At 49.7% G+C, this 16713-nt stretch overlaps 1 protein-coding gene across 12 annotated transcripts in view; it reads right to left on the reverse strand.

The window, feature by feature from the left end:
• The window catches only part of ZNF618 (zinc finger protein 618), a 184391-nt gene that overhangs the window by 38725 nt on the left and 128953 nt on the right, over nt 1–16713 (reverse strand). For 5 of the 12 annotated variants that reach the window (XM_060154540.1, XM_060154539.1, XM_060154538.1 and 2 more), the window contains exons 4-10: nt 14807–14884; nt 14135–14173; nt 9217–9306; nt 8295–8330; nt 8126–8203; nt 986–1045; nt 355–444 (exon numbers count right to left, since the gene is read on the reverse strand). In XM_060154540.1, the coding sequence (XP_060010523.1) occupies nt 355–444; nt 986–1045; nt 8126–8203; nt 8295–8330; nt 9217–9306; nt 14135–14173; nt 14807–14884 (471 nt within the window). The remainder of the gene's footprint in view (nt 1–354; nt 445–985; nt 1046–8125; nt 8204–8294; nt 8331–9216; nt 9307–14134; nt 14174–14806; nt 14885–16713) is intronic. The other 7 variants (XM_060154536.1, XM_060154535.1, XM_060154533.1 and 4 more) reach the window with 3 other exon arrangements.

Here is a 16713-nt window from a genome sequence, read left to right on the forward strand (position 1 = left end):
TGCATTACATGGTGCTGCCTTTGGGGGTGGTGACTCAGGAACCACATGCTTTGGAGGTGCTTGGAAGAGGTGAGGACAAGGCTGCTGAACGACTTGGGTGAATGATGCCCACCCTTCCTAACCCCAAATCCACATGGGCCCAGGCCTCTGAGACCACCAGGGGAGGACTCAGACTTTCCTGGCTTAAGGGTGGGGCCTTCCCTGCTCCTGCAGTCAGGTGGCCCCAGGTCAGACCTGGACACCTAGAGGCTGACCCAGAACAAGTTCACCTTTGCTTTCACCCTCCCCTGGCAAAACTCCAGAGCCTCAGCCTATGGCTGGCCCACCCTTCCCCCAACCAGAGAAGGTACTCACTGATGGGGGCGTGTAAGGCCACGTGCTCCTGGTAGGGCGTGTAGTACTTGTACTGCTTTCCGCAGAATTCACAGGTATAATTGCCGGTTTCTGTCCAAGGAGAGGAGAGTGTGGGAATGGGTGCCTGTTCCCATCCAGAAGTAGCAGCTTGCTCCCTCCCCACAAACCCCTCCTCATTCTGGGACCACCAACTAGAATCAGGAGCCCCCTTGAGTCAGACCGCCAGGGTTCAAATCCCAGCTCCTCTATTTCAAGCTGTGTGACTTTAGGCAAATCTAATAACCTCTCCGTGCCTCAGTTTTCCTATCTGTAAAATGGGGCAATGATAGGACCACCTTATAGGATTGCTGTGAGGATTAAATTTGTATGTCACATGCTTAGAACAGTACCTGGCACACGCTGTCCTCCTCCATCGCTCCACCCCCAGGCCCCGGTGCTCAGGAAATGGGTGGTGTCCTGAGTTGACCTCCAGTGCCAACCTCTTTATCAGCCCCTTTTCAAGCCTTGCCCTCTGCAATGGCCACATGTGGGTCACCTTGTCTCCAGGGTCTTCCCTGCCCCCAAACGCCCCCCACCCCCTGGCAGAAGGGGCCACGTCTTCCTCTTGGGTCCCACCGGACTTCATCTTTACCTCTCTTTTGGCACTGCCTAACTTCTTTCTTCTTAAAAATTTCTGATGTAATATTGTTCACTGGGGGAAAATTATAAAATACTGATAAATACAAATACAAAATTTTAAATATAAGAGAAACTTCAATCATCTATAATCCCCAAAAAAGAGTAGCAGCTACCCCACAGGGTGGAGCATTCACCTGGCCACTTGCCCCAGACCCCACCCTGCACTCCCATCTCATCTCTCACTGACGTCAGCTGTCTGGCTTCTACGGGCCTTGAATTAGCCGGCCCTGATCTATATGCTCTTTGTAACCTGGCGCATTCATTCAATCAACAATATTTTGTAGACATCTTGCTCAAATCAATAAACATCGATCTCTACTGCATTTATTGGCTGCCTGGTTACCACTGGACTTTGGAATTTGCTGAGCCCGTCTCCTAAACCAGAGGACATTGAGATTGTTTCAAAATTTTTCCCTTATAAAAAAATGCTGTGATCCATACCCTCGTAGAAATTTTTGCACATCTGCTCATTATTTTTGCACACCACTGCGAAATAAAGATTATTGTTCATAATCTTTGCACATATTTCCTCAGGATCAATTAAGGGTCTGCATTTCTAAGGCTTTTGATCACCACAGCACCAACTACTTACTGAAAGACTGGGCCAATTTTCGCTCCCATCAGAAAGATCTCAAAATGACTGTTTCCATATACTGTAGCCAGCATTAAGTACTATCATCTTCTTACTGTGCCTGATAGGGAGAAATACATTGCACTGCTGGTTTTATTTTCCATTTCTTTGAGTTTTAAGGAAGCTATTTTTGAGGATTAATGAACTACAGTTTTTCTTTTGTGACTTTCCTATTTGTGTTTACAGTCAATGTTTCTACAGGCAAGTTTACCTTTTTAAAATCGCTAAGAACTCTATAGATTAAGGGCATCAACATTTCGTCCGACATGTTACAAGTATCTTTTCTCAATTGGTTTCTTAGTCTGTTTATGTTCTTTTCTCGCAATATAGAAGCTTTAAAAATTTTGGTAGCTAAATAATTTTTGTTAACTGATTCATGACCACGGTAAAGATATATTATTGCTCTTTGTAGGCTCTGAAGTTGTTAGATCAACTGTATTAATTGTATTATTCAAACTCTATATAACCTTTATTTCTCTCCTTGCTCTGTCAAAGACTAAATGTTGTGATCAATCCTTCCAATTCATTGTGTTTCTGAATTTATTTTGTATATTTAGATATAATGTTGTTTGATGCAGACGGGCTCATGAGATCAAAACCTCCACTTTGAACCATATCCTTTGTTAACATGACACTATTTTCTAACACAGCAGTTCTCAAAGCATGGTCCCTGGGCTAGTGGCAATCAGCATCGCCTGGGAAGCTGTTAGAAATGCAAATTCTCGGGACTTATTCGAAACATTCTGCAAGAAAAATCCTAAGGATGGGATCCAGTAAACTGTGTTTTAACAGGTCCTGAAGAAAATCCTGAAGTGTTAGAAAGTTAAGAACCACCACTCTTTTTTTTTTTTTTTTTTTGCGGTACGCGGGCCTCTCACTGTTGTGGCCTCTCCCGTTGCGGAGCACAGGCTCCGGACGCGCAGGCTCAGCGGCCATGGCTCATGGGCCCAGCCGCTCTGCCGCATGTGGGATCTTCCCGGACCGGGGCATGAACCCATGTCCCCTGCATCGGCAGGCGGACTCTCAACCACTGTGCCACCAGGAAAGCCCCACTCTAACTTTTAATTACACTGTTTTATTAGTTTGTCTGGTATTAATATTATTAGTTCTTGATAATTACTTTGTTAGGTCCTTCTACTTGTTCACATGTGCCTAAAGCTGTTTCCCTAAATTTTCTTTTACTTGCATCCATCAAACAGGTACTGTGCTAAATGCTGGCACAAAATGTTGAGCAGTGGTCTCTGCCTTCAAGGAACTTACAGTCTGGAAAAGGAGAAAGAAAAATCAAATCATCACACAAATCTAAAACTGCAACCACAATGGGTAGTCTTAAGGACACGGTGCTATGAAAATCTTAATAGGGAATTCAATTTAGTTAAGGGAGTAGGAAAGAGCTCCATGGGAAAGAGAAGACTAAAAGACAAGGAATTAACTAAGTATGTCTCATAAACCATTCTTAATTGGATTCTTTTAAGTTAACCTGAGAATCTTTGTCTTCTAATAAAGGAAATTATGCCATTTGCTTTTATTGCTATTACTGACTTGGTTTTACTTGTCTTATGATTCTTTTCTTTTCATCCTATACCCTTCCTGGTTTATTCCCTTAGTTTTCAGTTGTTTGATGTATGAACTCTTTTCTTTGCCTTTCCATTATTCTCCAATATTCCAGCATTTTCCAATATTTTCCATTGTTCTAGACAGTATATAAGATACATTTCTCTAATTTTTATAGTCAAGCACGAAATGATATTTTCATATCTATTACCATTGAGAAAGGTAGTTTAACTCAGTGCCTCTCAAACTTTAGCCTAAATAAGAATCATCTAGAAAGACTGTTACAACACAGACACCTGAGCCCCACCTTGGAGATTCTGATTCCACAGGTCTGGTGTGGGGCCTGAGAATTTACATTTTTAATAACCTTTTAGGAGATGCTTATGCTGCTGGTCTGGGGACCACACTATAAGCAGGACTGGTTTAACCTACTTTATTGTATCCTTCACCTATTCCTTCCTTCCTGGTTTTTAACATTCATTTTTAATATTTTAGAATGATCTCTTTTTTTGCATTCAATTTTATAATCAGATTTGCAACATTTTAAACTTAAACTTACTTCTCATTTACCTGGCTTCAGTATTCACAAGTCCTCTTTTACTATGAATTAATGCCTCATAATTGAGCCCTTAAATGTGTTCAACCACTCAGTTCATTGGAGTACATCTTCAAGTAATTTTTTGAAGTTGGGTATATAGGAGAAATAGCACGTTTTTGAGCACTTGCTTTTTTTTTTTTTACACATAAATCAGTTTGTCTAGATATAAAATTCTTAGATTACACCTTTTTCCCTTCAGAACTTATTCCATGATCTTTCAGCATTTAGTATTGCAGGGAAGTCCGATGCAAGTCCACCTTGAAATCATTTGTAAGTAACTTGCTTCTTTATTTCCAGGTACCTGTATAGTTTTCCCCCTTATATTTATAGTTTAAAAAGCCACTAATATCTATCTAGTTATGGGTCCTTTTTTATTGATTCTACCTGACATATAGGTCTTCCTTTAGCTGAGCAATTTTTTCTTCTATTGTATCTTTGGAGTATTGCTTCTGTCCCACCAATTATCTGGAACAGTTTCCCCGTTCTCCATATTTATCATGTTTTCTGCTTATTAAGCTCATCTGTTCAAGTTTGTCCTTCACATTATTAATTCCATTTCTGCAGATCAACTCTGCTCTTTACTATATACAATGTAGGTTTTAAATCTGCTCTTATATTTTCTGCTTCTCTCCAATTCTTCTCATCTCACTCCTCTCTCTTTGCTTTTTCATCTTATCTTGTTGCTTTTTCACCATACAGCTTCCTTTTTTACAGAGGTCATGCTATGGACTGAATTGTTTCCCCCCAAAATTCAGATGACCATGTCCTGTCTCCCAATGCAATGCTATTTGGAGATGGGGCCTTTGGGAAGTAATTAGGTTAGATGAAGTCATGAGGATGGCAGTGGGGTCCCTCATGATGGGATTAGTGCCCTTATAACAAGAGGCACCAGAGAGTTTGCTCTCTTTTTCTTCTCACCATGTGAGAGTACAGCCAGAAAGAGGGTCATTGGACCAGAACTCAACCATACTGGCACCCTGATTTTGACTTCAGCCTCCAGAACTGTGAGAAAATAAATTTCTGTTATTTAAGTCACCCAGTCTATGGTACTTTGTTATGGCAGCCTGAGTGAACTAAGACAGGTCATATTTTCTCATACTTGACTGTGGTTGCCAAACAGCATTTCCTTCTAGACTCTGTGGTAGATCATTTTCAGAGGTATATTCTTCCTCTAAGTCTCTTAAATTCCTTTCTTGTCATGTGGAATTTTCATAGTTCCCAAGTTTTATTTTCTTATTTTTTTTTTTTTACCTTTCAAGTCACTCTTCCTTATCCAGGTATAAAACTCAAGTAACCTATAAATAAATCCAGATTTACACTGTTTCAATAGACTTGAACGAATTGTCCTCAATCATCCCCCCATTATCATGGTAGACCATTACCATGGGAGTAATTCTCAGATCTGCACCCGAAGAGCACGCTGACACACAGGGCCTCTTAGACCAACTCCCTCCTTCTAGCAGGATTCCTCTGCTCTGTCCTGGCTCTGGCTTCCTCCTCCTTGAGTACTTAATTCTCCAATTTGCTCAGCTGACATGGATGTGAAAGGCATACTTCCCAGCATGCCCTGCTGCCACTGTTTCTCCTCTTCCCCTGACCTATAGAGCTCTACTTGTGGGGACTAGTCCCTCCACAGTGCACTGTACCCCTACCGGCTCTCCTTATTCTGTGCCTCATCGCTATCAGGGTTCTGTGGCACTGGCCAGCTTACAAAAAGTGGCAGAAGCCCAAGAAGCAGGATTCTGATCTCACAAGGCAGCTGCTGAGTGGTAACAAGGAACAGCCTCATACTCTTATAGACATCTCAGTTCCATGGCGTCAAGCTGGGAGCCAAACTCAGTCAGTTTTCTCAATGCAATTCCCTACTCCATATAATTTGTGATAATTCCTCCTGGGTCCTAGCACCGGCTGGCTGTCAGACGTAGTTACTGATATAGAGAACAAGTTTCATCTTGCTCTGTACCTTTCTGGATAATTAATAGGTACCACTTGTTTAATGCTTTCCATGTAAATGTCAAGGACTATACTAATTCCTTTACGAATATAATCTCATCTAATCTCCATGACAATCCTGAGAGGTGAGTTTTACTGTCATTACTGTGATTAAAGAGACTACAAAACTTGCAGGACGTCACACAGGCATTAAGTATAGAGCTGGGGTTCATCTTTGGGATGGCTCTAAAGCTCTCGCTCTTGACTATCTCTCAGCAATATCGCTCATTCGTTAAGCCCTAAATACGAGCCGGGTGCTGGGCTAGACACTTGACACAGGCATCCTCCAACAGCCCTGAAGAACAGATAGATGTTCTTATCCCCAATTTATACAAGAATCAAAGGACACTCAGTGGGGGTAAGTAGCTAGTAAATTGGTGATGTCAGCATTCAAACCTGGGCTTGTCTGATTCTATAGCCTATGTTGTCTGTATTCTATTTTGATAATTATGGAAGATGGAAGGGGTGGTGCTATGCTGGGACTGCTGGCAGACAACACTGAAGCAGGAGGGGGGAGTTTCACACATCCCAATGTCCCTGTCCTGCAATGGTCTATGAACGTCCATCATGGAACATGTCTGATTCACATCTGGGTTCTCCCACAGTCTAACTTCTGGCAGTTTTACTGTTGAGGATTTCATCATTTTCTTCACTTCAAGATTGTTGTTTTTTTGTTTTAAAGATTTTTTTTGTTTTGATGTGGACCATTTTTAAAGTCTTTATTGAATTTGTTACAGTATTGCTTCGGTTTTATGTTTTGGTTTTTTGGGTCTGAGGCATGTGAGAGCTTAGTTTCCTGACCAGGGATCGAACCCACACCCCCTGCATCGGAAGGTGAAGTCTTAACCACTGCACCGCCAGGCAAGTCCCCACTTCAAGATTATTTTAACGTTACTGTTTATTGAATGTTTACCATTGCATATGACAAGTGCTGTCATACAGACATTATTTTTACATCATATTTACAGACATTATCACATCTCCAGTTTCCTGAGTGCTTTAAGAGGTAAAGAAAAGGAGAGAATCACCTCCTACGAGGAAGGAGGAAGAACACTCAGGGGCCCATCCAATGCCTTCCAAGGGCCGGGACCAAGTCCCGCCCTCTGAGGCTTGTCTCTGGCTTCACTGTTTCAGCTCCCTTGACTCTCCTTCCCTAAACTTCCTCATCCATTCAATCTATGTTTGTGTGTGTATTTTCACAAACTGCCTTAATCCTTACTGCAACAGGTAGAGCCAATAAAGGTCTCTTCTTGCTGGGTAGTAAGAGAGGCACGGAAGAATAGAGAGGAAGAGGCAAGCATGCAACTTCCTGAAGGGCTGGATGGGTCTCACTTGCGAGAACCAACCTCCACCCCGACCCAAATCCACACCCCTGTGGCAGCCAAAATGTCTTCCTAAAACACAAACCTGATCAAGTCCCTCCTCCACTGAGTAAACTCCGGCTCATTCCCCTCAGGATGAAATCTAACTGCCTTCTGGTTTTCAAGGCTCTCTAAGACCTGAACTCAGAATCGATTTGCCTTTCAGTTCCTGGAACAAGTGCAGCTCTGCTGCCTTCATGTGGGATACAGGGGCTCATCCCTACCCTCATCCCCATGCAGAAGTCTCACGGATTCCCAAGGCTGGTCAGTGGCCTCCCAGCCCCACTGCTCCCTGGGCTTCTATGTTGTAACTACCTGCTTGCTGACCTGCTGCCCCCTCCCTATGTGAACTACCCGAGGCAGGGCCACATCTGTCTTGCTCACTGCTGTGTTCCCACAATACTCAATACCGGTGCGTTGCGAATAGGCAGGTCAAGTGCATGGCTCCTGCTCTCAGGGGTTTACCGGGATGAGGACGGAGCGTCTGCACGTAGCTCCCCCGGGGAGCTTCATTTGCTGATAAACCCCTTCTGACAACAGTAACGACAGTATTTTCCGAGCACCTACTATGTACCAGGCACTGTGCTAATTAATAGGTGATTTACATCCATGATCTCATTTAATCCCCCAACAAACCTGCGGGGAAGTGTCACCCTTACTCCACAGGTGAGGAGCCAAGGCTCAGGATGGCTAACGCTGGGCGCCAAGCCTGTGCTACCTTCACTGCCCTGACCTGGACCCTGTGCTGTCCTGCTGCTTCTCAAAAGCAAGTCCTAAGAGTGACTGACCCATTTGACAGGTGGGCAAAGTGAGGTACAAGGAGGCCAGTGCCTCGCTGGCCAGAGCTGCAGGATTAGCAACGCTGCCCCCTTCCAGTGGTGGGACTCGCCCTGCCGCCCTCAGCCACCCCCACCTGTCTCCCCACCCAGCCCCGGCCCCAGAGAGAGGCCTGCATACTTGGCCCGATTTTCTGGAATGGTTCCGGGGGCTCCTCCTTCACCTCGTCAGTGGCCACGACACCTTGGTCGAAGGGGTCTGTGGGAGAACACACGGCCCTTAGTTCCCTGGTAACCGGGTCTCAGAGCCCAGGTTGGGACAGGGAGGTGGGCAGCCACCGAGGACTTACCTGCCCGATTCTCAGGGGCCCCTTCCACACTAAACACTGCGCCCGGGCGGGAGGCGGCAGCCGCAGAAGGAAAGAAGCAAACAGGAACCCTGTTAGTCCCTGCCCATAGCTGCCTCTGCCCAGTGCTCCCAGCCTCTGCCCCAGCGAGCTTGCCTTTGGGGCCCAGGACAGCTGCCTCAGCCACTGCGGCTGCCCAGGAAACCAAGGGCCACAGGAGGGCACATCCCTCTATTCCTCGAGGGCCCATCCCCGGGCAGGAAGACGCTTTCGGGCTGGCCTGTTTCTGGATCGCCGCCAGACGCTCGAGGGACCAGGGCAGGAGAAAAAAAGGAAGAGATGGGCGCGTGGGTAAAGAAAAAGGAGGTGAGAGGAAGGATGGACCAGAGGCGACAGGTGGTGAGACCCGGCTGTCACAGCCTGACACGGGCTTGGGGTGTGGGGCCAGAGAGGGAACCCTCCAGAGGCTTTTCCAGTCCAAGACCCTATTTCTAGGATTCTTAAGATTCCAAAACTAAATTACCTAAATTTATCGTTCTAATTTCTAACTGTATAATCTAAGATGCTAAAATATCATCGATTTAAAAAATTGGTTTAATTTCACCAGAGCGTGGGAATACTCAACATGAAATCATAAAATAAATCGGTATAAAATTGTTGATATCCGACTGATTTTGACCCTCAAAAACGGCAATTTCACTTGGGTTACCCTCATCAGAAAGACATATGGAATATGATGGGGACCTTCTCTAGCCCAGAACCCTCGGAGGTTCATCACTCCACTCGTGGCCTGCCTGCTGCCCGACCTTCCCTGGGTGGGAAGTGGGAGGGGAAGCTGTGGGTGGGCCCTGGGCCCCATAAGCAGTCCTGGAGGGGGTGTCTCTTTGCGGGACTCCGCTCCTGAGGAGTGAGGGGCCTGACTCACCATCCACTGCGTGCAGGTCTCGGTGCTCCTGGAAACAGCTGTAGTATTTGTACTTCTTCCCGCAGATGTCACACGTGTACCTGAAGTTGTCTGCGGAGGGTGGAAAGACACGTGGTTACCAGGGCTTCAGTCACTTGGGGCTGGGGAAGGTGGTATGGACCAGACTGGGCCCAACTGGTGACTCCATGGAGAACAGTTCCTGGGGTGTTAGGAGTCTTGGACACAGGAGACCAGGGAGCCTTGAAGTGATTTTCAAAGGCACTTCCAATCCTGCCCCATGCGAGCTGAGCCCCTAAGGGCCCGGATCATGACTTCCTTCGTTACGGGAGAATAACAATCACTGCGGCTACAGCTTCCTGGGTGTTGGCTGTCCTGTTGGGGGCCAGGCCAGGAGCTTCCCCAGCACTCCCTCCATTCGGCCTTGCAATCGAGGGAGGAGGTAATAACCCATTTAACACTTGAGTCTACTGAGGGGCAGAAGGGACCTGCTGCCAGCCCTACAGCAAGGGGGGCCTGGGTGAGGCCCATCACGGATGGTTCTGAATGACCCTGGTTACTGGCGTTCCTGTCCTGTGCAATGTCTCGGCTGGACCCGCTGACTCGCTTCTAACAGAGACAATGCAGTAAGGTGAGGAGCAAAAGAGGGCCAGGAGGCTGGTACCCTAGCCCGGGAGCGGAGAGTGATTCATCTGGACAGAGAAGGACCACGTGCCCTGACTCAGCCACGGCTTAGAGTTAAGTGATGTCATAGGAAGACTATGACTTTGGTCTTGCTCACACCGTCTCGCTCTTGCTAGCTGCCCTGCTGCAGGCTGCCTCACATAGAGACCCACTTGGCAGCCTCTGGTGAACAGCCAGTGGGGAACTGAGGCCCTCAGCCCAACAGCTTGGGAAGGATGGCTCCTGCTGACAAACATGGGAGTACGTACAGAGGCGGTCCCTTCCCCGGCTGAGCTGTGAGATAAGACCACAGCCCCGGCCTTGACTGCAGCCTCGTGAGAGACCCAGAGCCAGAGGACCAGGTGAAGCCACGGGGAAGTGTGTGACACAGCAATAAACAATGACAGGGCCTGTGTTTGGATGACCCCCTAGGCCTCTCCAGAGTCTGAGGCTGGACTCGTACAGGACAGTGCCTTTGCCACATCGGCAGCCCCTCCAACGTCTGGACTAGCAAAGACCTTGTGTGTTTGCTCCTTGGGCCGATCTAGGGATGGCTCGTCCACCCCAGCTTCCCGAGGATGCCCAGCACAGGGAGGTTGGGCGGCTTGCTCAAGGCTGTAGAGTGGGGCAGGGAAGAGCCAGGATCCAGCTTCTCACTTAACTCTAAGCCACAGCTGAGTCAGGGCACATGGTCCTTCTCTGTCCGGATGAATCACTCTCCACTCCTGGGCTGGGGTACCAGCCTCCTGGCCCGTCTTTTGCTCCTTAGCACCCAAACACAGGATGTGATGTGACTGCCCCATCCCAAGGTTGCAGTGCCAGGCGATTCTGTGGGAGGGTTTCTGGCCCCCGCTTAGCTGAACTCAGGGACACAGATGGCATTAGCCAGCTCCCTGCCTCTGCCTCCACCTTTTCCATGGCACCTGCAGTCCCTGGACATGCCTGGAAGATGCAGGGCCACAGAGACGACCTGGTCTCCAGGCGAGGTACACACAGACATTCTGAGGGTGTGGGGACCAGGAAGGGTTCAGGCGTCCACCATCCTACCAGGCCCTCCCATCTCCATGCCCTTGCCCCGACCCACCACGGAGTGGCAGGGTAGAGGTGGTGGGACGTGGGGAGGAGACTCTTGGTCCCGGCCTGCCTCACCCAGACTGCCAGCAAGTGACAACCCCACCTCGGGATTCAGCATCCCCATTTCCCCCCTAGTTTGGGGAGGGGGTGTGGTGGTAGATGAGCTGATTCCCAGGGCCTCTCCCAGGCCGGCAGTTCCAGGATTCCAAGCCTGGCACAGGCTTCGATCCTTCCCCATGGCCAGCAATCCAACACAGGCAACAACCTACCCCATCATGTCCCATCTGGACCGTAATCCTTCTCAGAGCTGAATACCCGGGGAACAGAGGTGGAGAAGTCAAGCCCAACTGGGGTCTGCTCGTTCCAGATGGGGTCCTGCCCCGTGAGTCCTCTCCCATACTGGTCAGCGCTGGTCGCCCTGCAGTTACCCACCCCACGTGTCTCATCTCTGCTCACGCTGTCTCTCCTACCAGCTGGGCCATGTACATCCGCCACCTCCAATAAAAGGTGAACCCCCAGCTTTCTGCCACTGAGAAGTGCCCCACCCTGCTCTGTCGAATTCCACGCCACATCCTGATCTATGTCTCCTCGACGTGGACAGGACCACGTGCCCGGGCCCTCCTAAGGCAGGAGCGAATTAGGACAAGAGAGTTATCCCCAAAGGAAGAAAGGCAAAATGATTTTTTGGTCAGTGAAACCACATCTTCAGAACCCCAAGAGAGTTCAGGGACTCCAGGAATCTCTGGGGAGGCAGGCTCTGGAGGCAGGCTGCCCAAGTTCAAACTCAACTCCACCACTTACAGGTGCCATTGATGTCGGGCACGGGCACTAAACTCTCTGCTCCTCGATTTTCTCAACTGTAAAACAGGACTGATATGTTCATCTCCCAGAATTGTGATAAAGAATAAGTGAGCACGACACCTAACATACGATAAATACTTCGTAAATGTTACCTAATATTATTGTTAAACAAAGGCAAGAGAGCTCGATGCGGAGTTGATCTTCTATGTTCGTAGTTGAGAGATGGGTAACTGGGTATATGCCTCTATGTATGACTGTACTATTTTTCTAACAAATAAACGAAAGATTCCTGGACTAGAAGGTGTGAGACTTGGTTTCTATGCCCACCTCCACCCCTAAGAAGCTGCATGACTTCTCTCTGGAACTGTCTCTGGAACTCAGTATCCTCATCTGACATTTTCCACAGGACTCCACGGCCAGGTCTTGTCGCAAGGCTGGGGTGTGAGAAGGCCAGGCTGTCTGAGCAGGCGCTGCTGGCCCAGGGCAGGGCGGGGGGGCAGGACGGAACACAGAGTCCAGCAAAGCACACTGGCCGTGGGGAGTGAAGTCCGCAGAGAGGAAGGACTAAAAATACCCCCAGTCACGAAGTCCTCCACAACTAGTGAAACTCCGGGAACAGCGGAAGCCAGATGGAGCATAACGGATCATTGAGGGGCTGCTGGAGAGGCCAGGGGCTCAGAATAGCCAAAGAAGGAAAGATAAATAGGGAAGTTCCTTAACCGTGCGGCTGACCACAGGCGGGCGATGGGAGCCGGAAGAGAAGGGAGCTATTGAGGGAGAAGGAGCCCGGGGCCAGGCAGGGGCAGCGTGGGGCTTGGGGAGGCGGCATAGGACCCTGAATTCCTCCTGCCGAGGACCCTGGGGCAGGTGCCTGGCCAACCTGAGGATCAGATTGTCCAGAAAACGGAGGGGTAGCCTCAGCCCTGCAGGCCTTTCACGTGGTGTAAGAATCCAAAGAGAGAGTGGATGCGAAAGTGCCTTAGAAGAAATGCCGTTAGGACCCAATTGCAGCTAAGGCCCTGCCTCCTCAAACTACGCGGTTTTGGATTTTTAAGGCGGGTGGCGGGGGGTGGCTTGTGTTTATTTATTATTTTAAGAAACTTTTCATGGTGGTATACCAAACATGCAGAACAGGGGTGGCCAAACTATGGCCTGCCCACTGTCTGTTTTGATAAGGAATCCATTTCCATACCGTCTCTGGCTGTGTTCGTGCTCCACGGCAGAGCTGCGCAGCTGCGATGGAGATAACCTAGGCTGCAGAGTCTAAAATATTTTCTATCTGGTCCCCTATCAAAAAATATGCTGACCACTGATGGAGAAAAATGTACAAATCCTAAACGTTCAGCTCGTTACATTTTTGAAAACCGAAAACACCTGTAACCAGTGCCCAACTCAAATCACAGAACCCAGAAACCCCCTCCCAAGGGTAACCACGACGCTGACTTCTTGCAGCGTGAATTAGTTTCCCCTGTTCTTGTACTTTCTATACACAGATCTTAGGGGAAGCACTCTTTGTGCCGGGCTCCTTTTCCTAACGTTCTGTTTGCGGGTAACCCACGTTGCTGTGTGTAGCTGTCCGCCTTTCCCTCTCACTGCTGTACTGTAGTCCTTTGTGGGACACACCATGACTCACTTCTCTATTCAACTAGCGCTAGGCACTTGGGTGGCTTCCAGTTTGAAGCCGTTACGAGTAGTGCTAAGAACACCCTAATTCCCATCTTTGGGTGGATGTGCGCACACACGCACCTGGGAGGGGAACTGCTGGGTTCCGGGGCTCAGTCAGGTTTGTTGTGCCGGCTGCCTACCAGCCCTGTGGGTTTAGATCTGGAGACAAGGCAAGCAGGGGCCACACGTAGCCAAGCAGAACAGTATCCCCAGATGCCGAGGCCCTGCACATGCCAAGCGGCGGGATGCCGCACCCCAGGGTGCGTGCCCATGCATTTCCCCAACATCAGCTACGGAGCCCCCGACCCATGAGTGGGAGTCAAAAGAACATAGGAAATGGTGTATAGCCTGGACCCCTCTTGGGGATACACGTGCCTATTTTGCCAGTGAAGGGCCCTGAAAAGTCTACAGCAAAGAAACATGTTCAACTTAGCAGAACTCAAGGCTTCCCCAGGTTATCTGGCCAGAGAAGCCTTTACGGACAGAAAGCCTGTTAACTTCCCCCAGCATGCCTATGCCACGGAGCACACTTTGGGAAAGGCTGCTCTGAGGTGCTGTGTCCAAAGCCAAAGCCTGCATCACAGCAACAGGCCTCCCAGAAGCCGCCTGGGGTGGGGGTGATGGGTTGAGAGCATCACCCCCGGCCCTGGCTCTCCCTTCTCCTCCCACCCCTGGCCCTCTCAGCCCGCACAGTCCAAGAGGAGGGAAAAATACTCACTGCCTTGGGAGGCTCCCTCCCCTGAGGTGGCTTCTGTGTCTGTGAGAGAGAGAGAAGAAGGAGGTGAGCAGAGTGGACCAATGGAAGGGCCAGCACCAAAAGAGAGAGAAGCCGGGCAGGCGGAGGCCAGGAGAAGCCGCTACCGCGTGCCCAGGGATGCTCTCTTCCCACTCAGGATGCGGGCACAAAGCCTTCCCCGTGTTCTCTGCTGTCTGTCAGGCCCTGAGCCGGTGCCCTTCCTCCCTGCCTGCCAGCGTCAGGCTCAGGGAGGGGCAGGCACCATCCCTCCTGTCCCCGTAGCTTCAGCACCCTCATCTTCAGAATGGAGACAGCACCCTGCCCCACTCCCTGGGCTGTCATGAGCAGCACATGAGATGACACACGAGCACCTTCCCTGCAAGGACCGCTGACAGTGAACAGCACTGAAGCACCTTGGGAGGAAGCGGGCCTGTGCGGGGCAGACAGGGGGCACTGGTGGCATATCCTGCTGTACCCCACCCCACCCCCATCCCTGGGTGCTCTCCCAAGTTAAGGAGGCCTCTCCTCTCCTCTTCAGGTCCCACTCCTACTGCAGAAAGAGCTCTGAGGGCCTCTGGGGTCACCCTGGAGGGACCCAGGCGGAGGATGGGGAGGTGCGGCCCCTCAGCTCTGCCCCAGGGACATGCCACTCACCTCGGTGTGCCCGTACGTGGGTCTGGAAACAGTTGTAATATTTGTACTTCTTGCCACAGATTCCACACTCGTAGGAACCTAGAAAACAGGAAAGGAAGGGACTGGTCAGCCAGCATCCAACGTGCGCAACCACGAGGCCCCGGGACCCCTGGTGATGCCTCCAGGTAATGCTAACTCTGTGCCAATGGGCTATCGTGTCTCCCACGAGCAAAGAGGCAGCAAGGACCAGCAAAGACAGCACTGAGCTGGAGGTCAGGAGGCTGGGGTCTATTTCAGGCTTTTGTCTCTATTTTCTGAGTGACCTTGGGAGAGTCACTTCCCGCCTCTGGGCCTCAGCTTCCAAATCTAAGACAGAGAGGGTAACTTCTTAGGTAACTCACAGTTATTCCTTGAAAGGAAAAAGGAGATGAATGTAAAAGAATTTCAGGATAAGGAATAAATTGCATCCATGTAAGGAAATCATCACTTACATGCAATAGAATAATTTCTAGCTACTGCTCTCCCCGCCAGGATGGACAGAGGTTAAGAGCACAGGCTTTAAACCATGTATCTGGGTTCTGCCACTTACCAGCAGCATGACCTTGGTAATTTCCTTAAACACACTAAGCCTCAGTCTGCTCATCTGCAAAATGGGGCTAAAAGTACCTACCTCACAGAGTTCGCCCTACGCCCCATCAGGAAGTGCCCAGCTCTACTACAGATGTGTCTGACAAGGAGAGGGCCTCTCTTGTCTGTTGAGGTGCCGTCTTGATCCCTCAGACGTACAGAGATCAACATGGTATGAATGTCTGACTCCAGCCCTCTGCCAGGCCCTTCTCCCAGAGGCAGGTAGACTGAAATGGCTGAGTTCCCAGCAGGCATTTCAGATAAGTCAAAGGCAGGGCCCACCCATGCAGATCATAGGGCAAAGGCCCATGGCAGGAAGGCAAGCAGAGCCCATCAGACCCAGCCTGGCAGAGGTCCCAGGAGTTAGAGGCCCTGCCCATCCCTCACACAGGCCTGCCACCACCTGGGCCCAGGCCCCATCCCTAACAGAACGACCTGGGAGCCTGCACACACACAGAGTCCCTGACCCCACCCCAGGCTAACAGTACCAGAATGGCTAGGGCCAGGGGCCTAGGAAGCTGCCTTTTCCCAAAGCATCCACAGAGGATTCTGGTGCCCAGCAACCAGGCATGGGAACCACTGGTTTGAAGTCAGACAGCCCTAGGATGGAGTCTCAGCTAAACCACTTACTGGCCAGGCCTCAGTCTCCTTATTGGAAAACTGTGGATAACTTAAGAGCATCTATGTGAAGACTGGATGAAGCATGAGTAGTATTCCTACCACGAGCGCGGACAGTCGGTGAGTGGGACCATCATCAACTCCCACTGCCTGCGGTCTCCGACCTCGGGCCAGAGGCCCGGCTACTGGGTGTGAACTCCAAGTATCAGGTTAAGTCAGAAGAGCACTGGGCTCGGAGCCTGACCGTGAGCTCAGCTCTGCCAGCCCCTAGCTGTTTGATCGCAGGAACATTCCTTTTCCGGTCTGAGCCTCAGCTTCCTCACCTGTAAAACAGGACTATGATACCTGCATCTCATGACCAAGATCAGGATGAATGAGCTACAACCTGTGAGTCAGCGGCCCCCAGGGGGCAGCGCCACTTTGCTACTGTGGGTCACTCAAGGGAACGCTGTCCTGCAAACCAGCATGGAATTTAGCAGCCTGTTATTCAGTGGTTTTATATGTGTTACCCTTGTCTTACTGGGAAAAATATAAACCCACGGAGGGCAAAGATCAGAGTGTATATTTCCCTGTCTTCAGTCCCGTGACTAGCATACAGCGGGGGCTCAGTAAATTCATGGCGTCCTGCTGTTCTACTCATCTGTCACTGAGTAATAAAGACCTGGACTCCCTCCCTATGCCTC

Source organism: Lagenorhynchus albirostris, chromosome 7 (genome assembly GCF_949774975.1).
Source record: "Lagenorhynchus albirostris chromosome 7, mLagAlb1.1, whole genome shotgun sequence".
Classification (NCBI taxonomy): domain Eukaryota; kingdom Metazoa; phylum Chordata; class Mammalia; order Artiodactyla; family Delphinidae; genus Lagenorhynchus; species Lagenorhynchus albirostris.